Source organism: Heptranchias perlo, chromosome X (genome assembly GCF_035084215.1).
Source record: "Heptranchias perlo isolate sHepPer1 chromosome X, sHepPer1.hap1, whole genome shotgun sequence".
In the NCBI taxonomy this organism is placed as follows: domain Eukaryota; kingdom Metazoa; phylum Chordata; class Chondrichthyes; order Hexanchiformes; family Hexanchidae; genus Heptranchias; species Heptranchias perlo.
In genome coordinates this window covers 15,431,992-15,446,072 of record NC_090370.1, presented here as the reverse complement: position 1 = coordinate 15,446,072, position 14,081 = coordinate 15,431,992, and the positions used below count along the sequence as shown (strand labels likewise).

At 49.7% G+C, this 14,081-nt stretch overlaps 2 protein-coding genes across 3 annotated transcripts in view; both read right to left on the bottom strand.

The window, feature by feature from the left end:
• The window catches only part of LOC137307302 (tumor necrosis factor receptor superfamily member 14-like), a 53,702-nt gene extending 44,134 nt beyond the window's left edge, over positions 1-9,568 (bottom strand). The window contains exon 1 of one of the 2 annotated variants that reach the window (XM_067976763.1): positions 9,388-9,568. In XM_067976763.1, coding sequence (XP_067832864.1) covers positions 9,388-9,417 — 30 coding nt within the window. In that variant the 5' untranslated portion in view covers positions 9,418-9,568. The remainder of the gene's footprint in view (positions 1-9,387) is intronic. The other variant, XM_067976762.1, reaches the window with a different exon arrangement.
• The window catches only part of LOC137307306 (myosin light polypeptide 6-like), a 448,832-nt gene that overhangs the window by 153,680 nt on the left and 281,071 nt on the right, over positions 1-14,081 (bottom strand). The window lies entirely within an intron of this gene.

Genomic DNA, 14,081 nt, shown 5'->3' with positions numbered 1-14,081 from the left:
GTACCCTTTAATGTCCCACTCAGTCTAATCCCACTCTCCCTTTATTCTCCATACACTTTAATAACCCTATTTGTCTAATCGCAATCTCCTGCTCACTCCCCGTACCCTTCAACATCCCACCCAGTCTAATCCCACTCTCCCCCTCACTCCCCATACCCTTTAATATCCCACCCAGTCTAATCCCACTCTCCCCATACCCTTTAATATCCCACCCAGTCTAATCCCACTCTCCCCCTCACTCCCCATACCCTTTAATATCCCACTCAGTCTAATCCCACTCTCACCCTCACTCCCCGTACCCTTTAATATCCCACCCAGTCTCATCCCACTCTCCCCCTCACTCCCCGTACCCTTTAATATCCCACCCAGTCTAGTCCTACTCTCCCCCTCACTCCCCATTCCCTTGAATATCCCACCCAGTCTAATCCCATTCTCCCACTCACTCCCCATATCCATTAATATCCCACCCAGTCTAATCTCACTCTCCCATCACTCCCCATATCCATTAATATCCCACCCAGTGTAATCCCACTCTCCCCCTCACTCCCCGTACCCTTTAATATCCCACCCAGTCTAATCCCACTCTCCCCCTCACTCCCCATACCCTTTAATATGCCACCCAGTTTAATCCCACTCTCCCCCTCACTCCCCATACCCTTTAATATCCCACCCAGTCTAATCCCACTCTCCCCCTGACTCCCCATACCCTTTAATATCCCACCCAGTCTAATCCCACTCTCCCCCTCACTCCCATTATCCATTAATATCCCCCAGTCTCATCCATTTCTCCCCCTCACTCCCCATACCCTTTAATATCCCACCCAGTCTAATCCCACTCTCCCCCTCACTCCCCGTACCCTTCAACATCCCACCCAGTCTAATCCCACTCTCCCCCTCACTCCCCGAACCCTTTAATGTCCCACTCAGTCTAATCCCACTCTCCCTTTATTCTCCATACACTTTAATAACCCTATTTGTCTAATCGCAATCTCCTGCTCACTCCCCATACCCTTCAACATCCCACTCAGTCTAATCCCACTCTCACCCTCACTCCCCGTACCCTTTAATATCCCACCCAGTCTCATCCCACTCTCCCCCTCACTCCCCGTACCCTTTAATATCCCACCCAGTCTAGTCCCACTCTCCCCCTCACTCCCCATTCCCTTGAATATCCCACCCAGTCTAATCCCATTCTCCTGCTCATTCCCCGTACCCTTTAATATCCCCCAGTCTAATCCCATTCTCCTGCTCATTCCCCGTACCCTTTAAAATCCCACCCAGTCTAATCCCACTCTCCCCATATCCATTAATATCCCACCCAGTCTAATCCCACTCTCCCCCTCACTCCCCATATCCGTTAATATCCCACCCAGTCTAATCCCACTCTCCCCCTCACTCCCCATATCCATTAATATTCCAGCCAGTCTAATCTCACTCTCCCCCCTACCCTTTAATATCCCACCCAGTCGAATCCCACTCTCCCCCTCACTCCCCATATCCATTAATATCCCACCCAGTCTAATCCCACTCTCCCCCTCACTCCCCATACCCTTGAATATTCCACCCAGTCTAATCCCATTCTCCCCCTCACTCCCCATCTCCATTAATATCCCACCCAGTCTAATCTCACTCTCCCCCTCACTCCCCATACCGTTTAATATCCCCCCATTCTAATCTCACTCTCCCCTTCACTCCCCATACCCTTTAATATCCCATCCAGTCTAATCCCACTCTCCCCCTCACTCCCCATATCCTTTAATATCCCCCTCTCCTGCTCACTCCCTATACCCTTTACTATCCCCCCAGTCTACTCTCACTCTCCCCCCTCACTCCCCATACCCTTCAATATCCCACCCAATCCCTCACTCCCCATACGCTTTAATATCCCCCAGTCTAATCCCATTCTCCTGCTACCTCCCCATACCCTTTAATATCCCACCCAGTCTAATCCCACTCTCCCCCTCACTCCCCATATCCATTAATATCCCACCCAATCTAATCCCACTCTCCCCCTCACTCCCCATATCCATTAATATCCCACCCAGTCGATTCCCACTCTCCCCCTCACTCCCCATACCCTTGAATATCCCACCCAGTCCAATCCCATTCTCCCCCTCACTCCCCATATCCATTAATATCCCACCCAGTCTAATCCCACTCTCCCCCTCACTCCCCGTACCCTTTAATATCCCACCCAGTCTAATCCCACTCTCCCACTCACTCCCCGTGCCCTTTAATATCCCCCAGTCTAATCTCACTCTCCCTCTCACTCCCCATACCCTTTAATATGCCACCCAGTCTAATCCCACTCTCCCCCTCACTCCTCATACCATTGAATATCCCACCGTGTCTAATCCCACTCTCCCCCTCACTCCCCGTACCCTTTAATATCCCCCAGTCTAATCTCACTCTCCCTCTCACTCCCCATACCCTTTAATATCCCACCCAGTCTAATCCCACTCTCCCCCTCACTCCCCGTACCCTTTAATATCCCACCCAGTCTAATCCCACTCTCCCACTCACTCCCCGTGCCCTTTAATATCCCCCAGTCTAATCTCACTCTCCCTCTCACTCCCCATACCCTTTAATATGCCACCCAGTCTAATCCCACTCTCCCCCTCACTCCTCATACCATTGAATATCCCACCGTGTCTAATCCCACTCTCCCCCTCACTCCCCGTGCCCTTTAATATCCCCCAGTCTAATCTCACTCTCCCTCTCACTCCCCATACCCTTTAATATCCCACCCAGTCTAATCCCACTCTCCCCCTCACTCCCCATACCATTGAATATCCCACCGTGTCTAATCCCACTCTCCCCCCTCACTCCCCATATCCATTAATATCCCACCCAGTCTAATCCCACTCTCCCCCTCACTCCCCATACCCTTGAATATCCCACCCAGTCTAATCCCATTCTCCCACTCACTCCCCATATCCATTAATATCCCACCCAGTGTAATCTCACTCTCCGCCTCACTCCCCGTACCCTTTAATATCCCATCCAGTCTAATCTCACTCTCACCCTCACTCCCCGTACCCTTTAATATCCCACCCAGTCTAATCCCACTCTCCCCCTCACTCCCCATACCCTTTAATATCCCACCCAGTCTAATCCCACTCTCCCCCTCACTCCCCATACCCTTTAATATCCCACCCAGTCTAATCCCACTCTCCCCCTCACTCCCCATACCCTTTAATATCCCACCCAGTCGAATCCCACTCTCCCCCTCACTCCCCATACCCTTTAATATGCCACCCAGTCTAATCCCACTCTCCCCCTCACTCCCCATACCCTTTAATATCCCACCCAGTCTAATCCCACTCTCCCCCTCACTCCCATTATCCATTAATATCCCCCAGTCTAATCCCACTCTCCCCCTCACTCCCCATACCCTTTAATATCCCACCCAGTCTAATCCCACTGTCCCCCTCACTCCCCATACCCTTCAACATCCCACCCAGTCTAATCCCACTCTCCCCCTCACTCCCCATACCCTTGAATATCCCACCCAGTCTAATCTCACTCTCCCATCACTCCCCATATCCATTAATATCCCACCCAGTGTAATCTCACTCTCCCCCTCACTCCCCGTACCCTTTAATATCCCACCCAGTCTAATCCCACTCTCCCCCTCACTCCCCATACCCTTCAATATGCCACCCAGTCTAATCCCACTCTCCCCCTCACTCCCCATACCCTTTAATATCCCACCCAGTCTAATCCCACTCTCCCCCTCACTCCCATTATCCATTAATATCCCCCAGTCTCATCCATTTCTCCCCCTCACTCCCCATACCCTTTCATGTCCCACCCAGTCTAATCCCACTCTCACCCTCACTCCCCGTACCCTTTAATGTCCCACTCAGTCTAATCCCACTCTCCCTTTATTCTCCATACACTTTAATAACCCTATTTGTCTAATCCCACTCTCCCCCTCACTCCCCGTACCCTTTAATATCCCACCCAGTCTAATCCCACTCTCCTGCTCACTCCCCGTACCCTTTAATATCTCACCCAGTCTAATCCCACTCTCACCCTCACTCCCCGTACCCTTTAATATCCCACCCAGTCTCATCCCACTCTCCCCCTCACTCCCTGTACCCTTTAATATCCCACCCAGTCTAGTCCCACTCTCCCCCTCACTCCCCGTACCCTTTAATATCCTACCCAGTCTAGTCCCACTCTCCCCCTCACTCCCCGTACCCTTTAATGTCCCACTCAGTCTAATCCCACTCTCCCTTTATTCTCCATACACTTTAATAACCCTATTTGTCTCATCGCAATCTCCTGCTCACTCCCCATAGCCTTTCATGTCCCACCCAGTCTAATCCCACTCTCCCCCTCACTCCCCATACCCTTCAACATCCCACCCAGTCTAATCCCACTCTCCCCCTCACTCCCCATACCCTTCAACATCCCACCCAGTCTAATCCCACTCTCCCCCTCACTCCCCGTACCCTTTAATGTCCCACTCAGTCTAATCCCACTCTCCCTTTATTCTCCATACACTTTAATAACCCTATTTGTCTAATCGCAATCTCCTGCTCACTCCCCATACCCTTCAACATCCCACTCAGTCTAATCCCACTCTCCCTTTATTCTCCATACACTTTAATAACCCTATTTGTCTAATCCCACTCTCCCCCTCACTCCCCATACCCTTTAATATCTCACCCAGTCTAATCCCACTCTCCCCCTCACTCCCCATACCCTTCAACATCCCACTCAGTCTAATCCCACTCTCCCCCTCACTCCCCATACCCTTTAATATCCCACCCAGTCTAATCCCACTCTCCCCCTCACTCCCCGTACCCTTTAATGTCCCACTCAGTCTAATCCCACTCTCCCTTTATTCTCCATACACTTTAATAACCCTATTTGTCTAATCCCACTCTCCCCCTCACTCCCCATACCCTTTAATATCCCACCCAGTCTAATCCCACTCTCCCCCTCACTCCCCGTACCCTTTAATGTCCCACTCAGTCTAATCCCACTCTCCCTTTATTCTCCATACACTTTAATAACCCTATTTGTCTAATCCCACTCTCCCCCTCACTCCCCATACCCTTTAATATCCCACCCAGTCTAATCCCACTCTCCCCCTCACTCCCCGTACCCTTTAATATCCCACCCAGTCTAGTCCCACTCTCCCCCTCACTCCCCATACCCTTCAACATCCCACTCAGTCTAATCCCACTCTCCCCCTCACTCCCCATACCCTTTAATATCCCACCCAGTCTAATCCCACTCTCCCCCTCAATCCCCTCACCCTTTAATATCCCACCCAGTCTAATCCCACTCTCCCCCTCACTCCCCATACCCTTTCATGTCCCACCTAGTCTAATCGCACTCTCCCCCTCACTCCCCATACCCTTTAATATTCCACCCAGTCTAATCCCACTCTCCCCCTCACTCCCCATACCCTTTAATATCCCACCCAGTCTAATCCCACTCTCCCCCTCACTCCCCGTACCCTTTAATATCCCACCCAGTCTAATCCCACTCTCCCCCTCACTCCCCATATCCTTTAATATCCCACCCAGTCTAATCCCACTCTCCCCCTCACTCCCCATACCCTTTAATATCCCACCCAGTCTAATCCCACTCTCCCCCTCACTCCCCGTACCCTTTAATGTCCCACTCAGTCTAATCCCACTCTCCCTTTATTCTCCATACACTTTAATAACCCTATTTGTCAAATCCCACTCTCCCCCTCACTCCCCATACCCTTTAATATCTCACCCAGTCTAATCCCACTCTCACCCTCACTCCCCGTACCCTTTAATATCCCACCCAGTCTCATCCCACTCTCCCCCTCACTCCCTGTACCCTTTAATATCCCACCCAGTCTAGTCCCACTCTCCCCCTCACTCCCCGTACCCTTTAATATCCTACCCAGTCGAGTCCCACTCTCCCCCTCACTCCCCGTACCCTTTAATGTCCCACTCAGTCTAATCCCACTCTCCCTTTATTCTCCATGCACTTTAATAACCCTATTTGTCTCATCGCAATCTCCTGCTCACTCCCCATAGCCTTTCATGTCCCACCCAGTCTAATCCCACTCTCCCCCTCACTCCCCATACCCTTCAACATCCCACCCAGTCTAATCCCACTCTCCCCCTCACTCCCCATACCCTTTAATATCCCACCCAGTCTAATCCCACTCTCCCCCTCACTCCCCGTACCCTTTAATATCCCACCCAGTCTAATCCCATTCTCCCCCTCACTCCCCATACCCTTCAACATCCCACCCAGTCTAATCCCACTCTCCCCCTCACTCCCCGTACCCTTTAATGTCCCACTCAGTCTAATCCCACTCTCCCTTTATTCTCCATACACTTTAATAACCCTATTTGTCTAATCGCAATCTCCTGCTCACTCCCCATACCCTTCAACATCCCACTCAGTCTAATCCCACTCTCCCTTTATTCTCCATACACTTTAATAACACTATTTGTCTAATCCCACTCTCCCCCTCACTCCCCGTACCCTTTAATATCCCACCCAGTCTAATCCCACTCTCCCCCTCACTCCCCGTACCCTTTAATGTCCCACTCAGTCTAATCCCACTCTCCCTTTATTCTCCATACACTTTAATAACCCTATTTGTCTAATCCCACTCTCCCCCTCACTCCCCATACCCTTTAATATCTCACCCAGTCTAATCCCACTCTCCCCCTCACTCCCCATACCCTTTAATATCTCACCCAGTCTAATCCCACTCTCCCCCTCACTCCCCATACCCTTCAACATCCCACTCAGTCTAATCCCACTCTCCCCCTCACTCCCCATACCCTTTAATATCCCACCCAGTCTAATCCCACTCTCCCCCTCAATCCCCTCACCCTTTAATATCCCACCCAGTCTAATCCCACTCTCCCCCTCACTCCCCATACCCTTTAATATCCCACCCAGTCTAATCCCACTCTCCCCCTCACTCCCCGTACCCTTTAATATCCCACCCAGTCTAATCCCACTCTCCCCCTCACTCCCCGTACCCTTTAATATCCCACCCAGTCTAATCCCACTCTCCCCCTCACTCCCCGTACCCTTTAATATCCCACCCAGTCTAATCCCACTCTCCCCCTCACTCCCCATACCCTTTAATATCCCACCCAGTCTAATCCCACTCTCCTCCCCACTCCCCATACCCTTTAATATCCCACCCAGTCTAATCCCACTCTCCCCTCACTCCCCATACCCTTTAATATCCCACCCAGTCCAATCCCACTCTCCCCCTCACTCCCCGTACCCTTTAATATCCCACCCAGTCTAATTCCACTCTCCCCCTCACTCCCCATACCCTTTAATATCCCACCCAGTCTAATCCCACTCTCCCCCTCACTCCCCGTACCCTTTAATATCCCACCCAGTCTCATCCCACTTTCCTGCTCACTCCCCATACCCTTTAATATCCCACCCAGTCTAGTCCCACTCTCACCCTCACTCCCCGTACCCTTTAATATCCCACCCAGTCTAATCCCACTCTCCCCCTCACTCCCCGTACCCTTTAATATCCCACCCAGTCTAATCCCACTCTCCCCCTCACTCCCCATACCCTTTAATATCCCACCCAGTCTAATCCCACTCTCCTCCCCACTCCCCATACCCTTTAATATCCCACCCAGTCTAATCCCACTCTCCCCCTCACTCCCCGTACCCTTTAATATCCCACCCAGTCTAATCCCACTCTCCTCCCCACTCCCCATACCCTTTAATATCCCACCCAGTCTAATCCCACTCTCCCCCTCACTCCCCGTACCCTTTAATATCCCACCCAGTCTAATCCCACTCTCCCCTCACTCCCCGTACCCTTTAATATCCCACCCAGTCCAATCCCACTCTCCCCCTCACTCCCCGTACCCTTTAATATCCCACCCAGTCTAATTCCACTCTCCCCCTCACTCCCCATATCCTTTAATATCCCACCCAGTCTAATCTCACTCTCCCCCTCACTCCCCATACCCTTTAATATCCCACCCAGTCTAATTCCACTCTCCCCCTCACTCCCCACACCCTTTAATATCCCACCCAGTCTAATCCCACTCTCCCCCTCACTCCCCATATCCTTTAATATCCCACCCAGTCTAATCTCACTCTCCCCCTCACTCCCCATACCCTTTAATATCCCACCCAGTCTAATCCCACTCTCCCCTCACTCCCCATACCCTTTAATATCCCACCTAGTCTAATCCCACTCTCCCCCCTCACTCCCCGTACCCTTTAATATCCCACCCAGTCTAATCCCACTCTCCCCCTCACTCCCCATACCCTTTAATATCCCACCCAGTCTAATCCCACTCTCCCCCTCACTCCCCATACCCTTTAATATCCCACCCAGTCTAATTCCACTCTCCCCCTCACTCCCCATATCCTTTAATATCCCACCCAGTCTAATCTCACTCTCCCCCTCACTCCCCGTACCCTTTAATATCCCACCCAGTCTAATCCCACTCTCCCCCTCACTCCCCGTACCCTTTAATATCCCACCCAGTCTAATCCCACTCTCCCCCTCACTCCCCATACCCTTTAATATCCCACCCTGTCTAATCCCACTCTGCCCCTCACTCCCCATACCCTTTAATATCCCACCCAGTCTAATCTCACTCTCCCCCTCACTCCCCGTACCCTTTAATATCCCACCCAGTCTAATCCCACTCCCCCCTCACTCCCCATACCCTTTAATATCCCACCCAGTCTAATCCCACTCTCCCCCTCACTCCCCATACCCTTTAATATCCCACCCTGTCTAATCCCACTCTGCCCCTCACTCCCCATACCCTTTAATATCCCACCCAGTCTAATCTCACTCTCCCCCTCACTCCCCATACCCTTTAATATCCCACCCAGTCTAATCCACCTCTCCTGCAATAAGTGCTGGCCTTGCCAGTGATGCCCACATCCAATGAATGAATAAAAAATAATTGGGCACAGATTCTCCAAAATTGTAAATTATTTTCCTTCTATTTTCCATAAATTTGTACATTGGAGGCTACAACTCAGCATTGTGGCAAATAAAAATCCAGCTCAGACTTCTGGAGCAGCAGGACCAGACTCAGATTCTTTCCTGCGATATCTCACAGGCCTTTAACCTATCTGTCCTCCCTCCAATCGTTGCTGTTCCGACCTCAGCTCTTGTGCCAGCCCCAGGCTCAAGCCGAGGCCTCGCCATATCCTCGGGTTTAGCCTTTGCGACAGCCCCAGCTGAGACCAGGCCTGACTCTGGGCATGAGGGAGAGGCTGATCCTTAAGTGGCGATACTGTGCGATTTTACAGGAAAGAATTGGAACTAAACAGTTCCACAGGCAAAAAAAAAATAATTCGAATAAATGGAATCTTTTTTCATGCAGCAGTTGAATTTACGAGTTCCAAAACATTACCAACCATAAGAAGACACAGATAGATCACAGCCATCTTCTTCACTACGCACAACTTTTAATTTTCACAGGTACTCGAATTCAGCTTCTCTTCAAAAGGAAGTAACTGCGACCAGTCGATTCCCCCGGGTAGGTCCGCACTTGTTCAAATTATATCGACAGTGATTTTAAATATCAAGATGGTTTATTGTTTCCGGCGAGTTGCAGGTGGCAGAACTGAATGTTTTTTCTTTCAATTTTCAAATCATCAAAGTGTAACAATGGAAAGTTTGATATGATTCCACCTGTGATTGAAATGGAATATCCTACAACAATGACTCATTGCTCATATTCATAGGGAGTTATTTAAGGTCGGTAGGTGTGTGCGATTATTTTATTTCCCCCTTTATATGGCAAACCATACGTTCAGTAAACTATTTGACCGTTCCGCCCCACCTGTCCTTCGTGGAAAGGTTTGTGCAGAAAAACACCTTTGACCACAAGGCGATCAGCAAGTGGTCCCGAGACCCTGCAGGAAAAGGAGATGGTGGATCTTGTCGGTTGGTACCCCTAGCAGACTGTCAATATCATTTGGCAGAACGCCTCATCGCCAGAGCTTTCAAACAAGCACCAAGACCTAGCTTGGCTGGTGGTGAGAAGGGCCCTTCCCGTCAGATCCTTCATGCACTCCCGGACTCTCAGCGCCACCGCGCGCTGTCCCCGAGGAGGCTGCGGTGGAGACGAGACCATTACCCATCTCCTTCTGGAATGTGCCTTTGCAAGGAAGGTCTGGAGAGAGATGCAGTGGTATCTGCCCAGGTTTGTCCCGAGCAGTTCCGTAACACAGGACTCTGTGCTCTACGGGCTGTTCCTGGGGACGCACACTGAGACGGACATCAACTGCTGCTGGAAGACCATCAACTCGGTGAAAGACGCCCTTTGGTCTGCCTGAAACTTGCTGGTCTTCCAGTGCAAGGAGCTGTCCTCGACCGAGTGTTGCAGACTGGCACATTCCAAGGTCCAGGACTACGTGCTGAGGGACACACTGAGGATGGGTGCGGCCGCCGCAAAGGCCCTGTGGGGAAAGGCAACCGTTTAGAGCCTTCCCGCCATTGTATACCGAGGGGCTGCAATCAGGGAAAAACCCCTTCGGGCAGAATGTAAAATTCAAATTGCTGTAATGTACCTGTAATGAGTCTGAAATGAATCTGTAAGCAATAATCTGTGTTGAGTATGATGCAATGAGGCACCCTAGAGTGTCATGAACTGTAATGATGTCCAATGTGTTCATTGTACTGCACTTGACGTAACCTGCAAATTGTATAATCTGTATTGTGTACGTTTGGAAAGTGATATGACAACTGTATTGTATGTATCGCTGCAAATTTTATGAATAAAGTATATTTTTTGAAAAAAAAATCATTTGGCAGAACACCTCATCGCCAGAGCTTTCAAACAAGCACCAAGACCTAGCTTGGCTGGTGGTGAGAAGGGCCCTTCCTGTCAGATCCTTCATGCACTCCCGGGCTCTCAGCGCCACCGTGCGCTGTCCCCGAGGAGGCTGCGGTGGAGACGAGACCATTACCCATCTCCTTCTGGAATGTGCCTTTGCAAAGAAGGTCTGGAGAGAGATGCAGTGGTATCTGCCCAGGTTCGTCCCGAGCAGTTCCGTAACACAGGACTCTGTGCTCTACGGGCTGTTCCCGGGGACGCACACTGAGACGGACATCAACTGCTGCTGGAAGACCATCAACTCGGTGAAAGACGCCCTTTGGTCTGCCCGAAACTTGCTGGTCTTCCAGTGCAAGGAGCTGTCCTCGACCGAGTGTTGCAGACTGGCACATTCCAAGGTCCAGGACTACGTGCTGAGGGACGCACTGAGGATGGGTGCGGCCGCCGCAAAGGCCCTGTGGGGAAAGGCAACCGTTTAGAGCCTTCCCGCCATTGTAAACCGAGGGGCTGCAATCAGGGAAAAACCCCCTCGGGCAGAATGTAAAATTCAAATTGCTGTAATGTACCTGTAATGAGTCTGAAATGAATCTGTAAAGAATCTGTAACGTACCTGTTATCAATAATCTGTATTGAGTGTAATGCAATGAGGTACCCTAGAGTGTCATGAACTGTAATGATGTCCAATGTGTTCATTGTACTGCACTTGACGTAACCTGCAAATTGTATAATCTGTATTGTGTACGTTTGGAAAGTGATATGACAACTGTATTGTATGTATCGCTGCAAATTTTATGAATAAAGTATATTTTTTGAAAAAAAAATCATTTGGCAGAACACCTCATCGCCAGAGCTTTCAAACAAGCACCAAGACCTAGCTTGGCTGGTGGTGAGAAGGGCCCTTCCTGTCAGATCCTTCATGCACTCCCGGAGTCTCAGCGCCACCGTGCGCTGTCCCCGGGGAGGCTGCGGTGGAGACGAGACCATTACCCATCTCCTTCTGGAATGTGCCTTTGCAAAGAAGGTCTGGAGAGAGATGCAGTGGTATCTGCCCAGGTTTGTCCCGAGCAGTTCCGTAACACAGAATTCTGTGCTCTACGGGCTGTTCCCGGGGACGCACACTGAGACGGACATCAACTGCTGCTGGAAGACCATCAACTTGGTGAAAGACGCCCTTTGGTCTGCCCGAAACCTGCTGGTCTTCCAGTGCATGGAGCTGTCCTCGACCGAGTGTTGCAGACTGGCACATTCCAAGGTCCAGGACTACGTGCTGAGGGACGCACTGAGGATGGGTGCGGCCGCCGCAAAGGCTCTGTGGGGAAAGGCAACCGTTTAGAGCCTTCCCACCATTGTATACCATGGGGCTGCAATCAGGGAAAAACCCCCTCGGGCAGAATGTAAAATTTTAATTGATGTACTGTAACTGTAATGAATCTGTAATGAACCTGTAAAGAATCTGTAACGTACCTGTTATCAATAATCTGTATTGAGTGTATTGCAATGAGGCACCCTAGAGTGTCATGAACTGTAATTATGTCCAATGTGTTCATTGAACTGTACTTGATGTAACCTGCAAATTGTATAATCTATATTGTGTATGTTTGGAATGTGATATGAGAACTGTATTGTATGTATTGCTGCAAATTTTATGAATAAAGTATATTTTTTGGAAAAAAAAATTGTTGATTTTTTTTAAAATGCCATATTTTTTACCTCAGACGGAGACCTCTTCATAAATCAGCCGTCCATGACATCCCAATGTGGTTCCATTGAAAAGCCCTCTTCATCCCCAATTGTAAGAAGCTTTCCTGGGGTAATGATGGCTTCAAATGAGCTCCCAGGCCAGCCCCCGCCGCTCACCTTCGTTTTCAATGGGGCCATTGCGGGTCACTCACCAGTGAAACCTGGCGGTGAGACGAACACCCAAACCTCACGGGACTCCGTGCAAGGTACAGATTTGATGTCCATACATATTTTTACAGATTAATGGATCACTCATGCGGAGTCGGACTTTACGCTGTTGAGGCAATATGCATGCTGGATCCCACACAACACTCACAATGTGTAAGAAAGATATTATAGATTGAAAATGTTAAGTTGCCTCTAGATTCCAAAGAGAGGGTGCAGAAGAGATTTACTAGAATGATTCCAGGGTTGAGTGGCTTTAATTACGTGGATAGACTGGAGAAGCTGGGGTTGTTCTCCTTGGAACAAAGATTGCGAGGAGATTTGATAGAAGTGTTCAAAATCATGAAGGGTCTAGACAGAGTAGATAGAGAGAAACTGTTCCTATTGGCGGAAGGGTCAAGAACCAGGACATAGATTTAAGGTGATTGGCAAAAGAACCAAAGGTGACATGAGGAAAAACTTTTTTTTAACGCAGCGAGTGGTTATGATCTGGAATGGACTGCCCAAGGGGGTGGTGGAGGCAGATTCGATCATGGCCTTCAAAAGGGAACTGGATAAGTACTTGAAAGGAAAAAATTTGCTGGGCTATGGGGACAGGGCAGGGGAGTGGGACTAGCTGGATTGCTCTTGCATAGAGCCGGCACAGACTCGATGGGCTGAATGGCCTCCTTCCATGCTGTAACCTTTCTATGATTCTGTAATTCTTTTACGAGAGCGAGCCCATCAAAAAATGAAGCACAGACGTCCGAACCAGTCAGAAAGCACGGCCGAAATCAGAGTCCACAGAACGGCCAGCCACAGCAATAGAGGAATTGTCATCTTTAAACAGCCCTCCGTAGAAGAGACCCTTACCCGAATCCCAGCCGGGTTAAATTATAAGGACAGGTTGCAACTTTTCTTTAAAAATTATTTTAGCTTTGGTCTGAAATGCATTTGCAATCTAGGTTTGTATTCCCTTGAATATAGAAAATTAAGGGATGATCTAATCAAGCTGTTTAAGATGATTAAAGGATTTGATAGGGTAGATAGAGAGAAACTATTTCCTGTGGTGGGAGAGTCCAGAACAAGGGGGCATAACCTTAAAATTAGAGCTGGGCCGTTCAGGGGTGATGTCAGGAAGCACTTCTTCACACAAAGGGGAGTGGAAATCTGGAACTCTGTTCCCCAACAGGCTATGGATGCTGCGGGACAAATGAAATTCTCAAAGCTGGGATAGATAGATTTGTGTTAGGTAAGGTTATTAAAGGATATGGAACCAAGGTGGGTAAATTGAGTTAAGATACAGATCAGCCCCTTTGATCTGAACTCCACCATCAGAGGAAATCATTTCTCTCTATCTATCCTATCAAATCCTTTAATCATTTT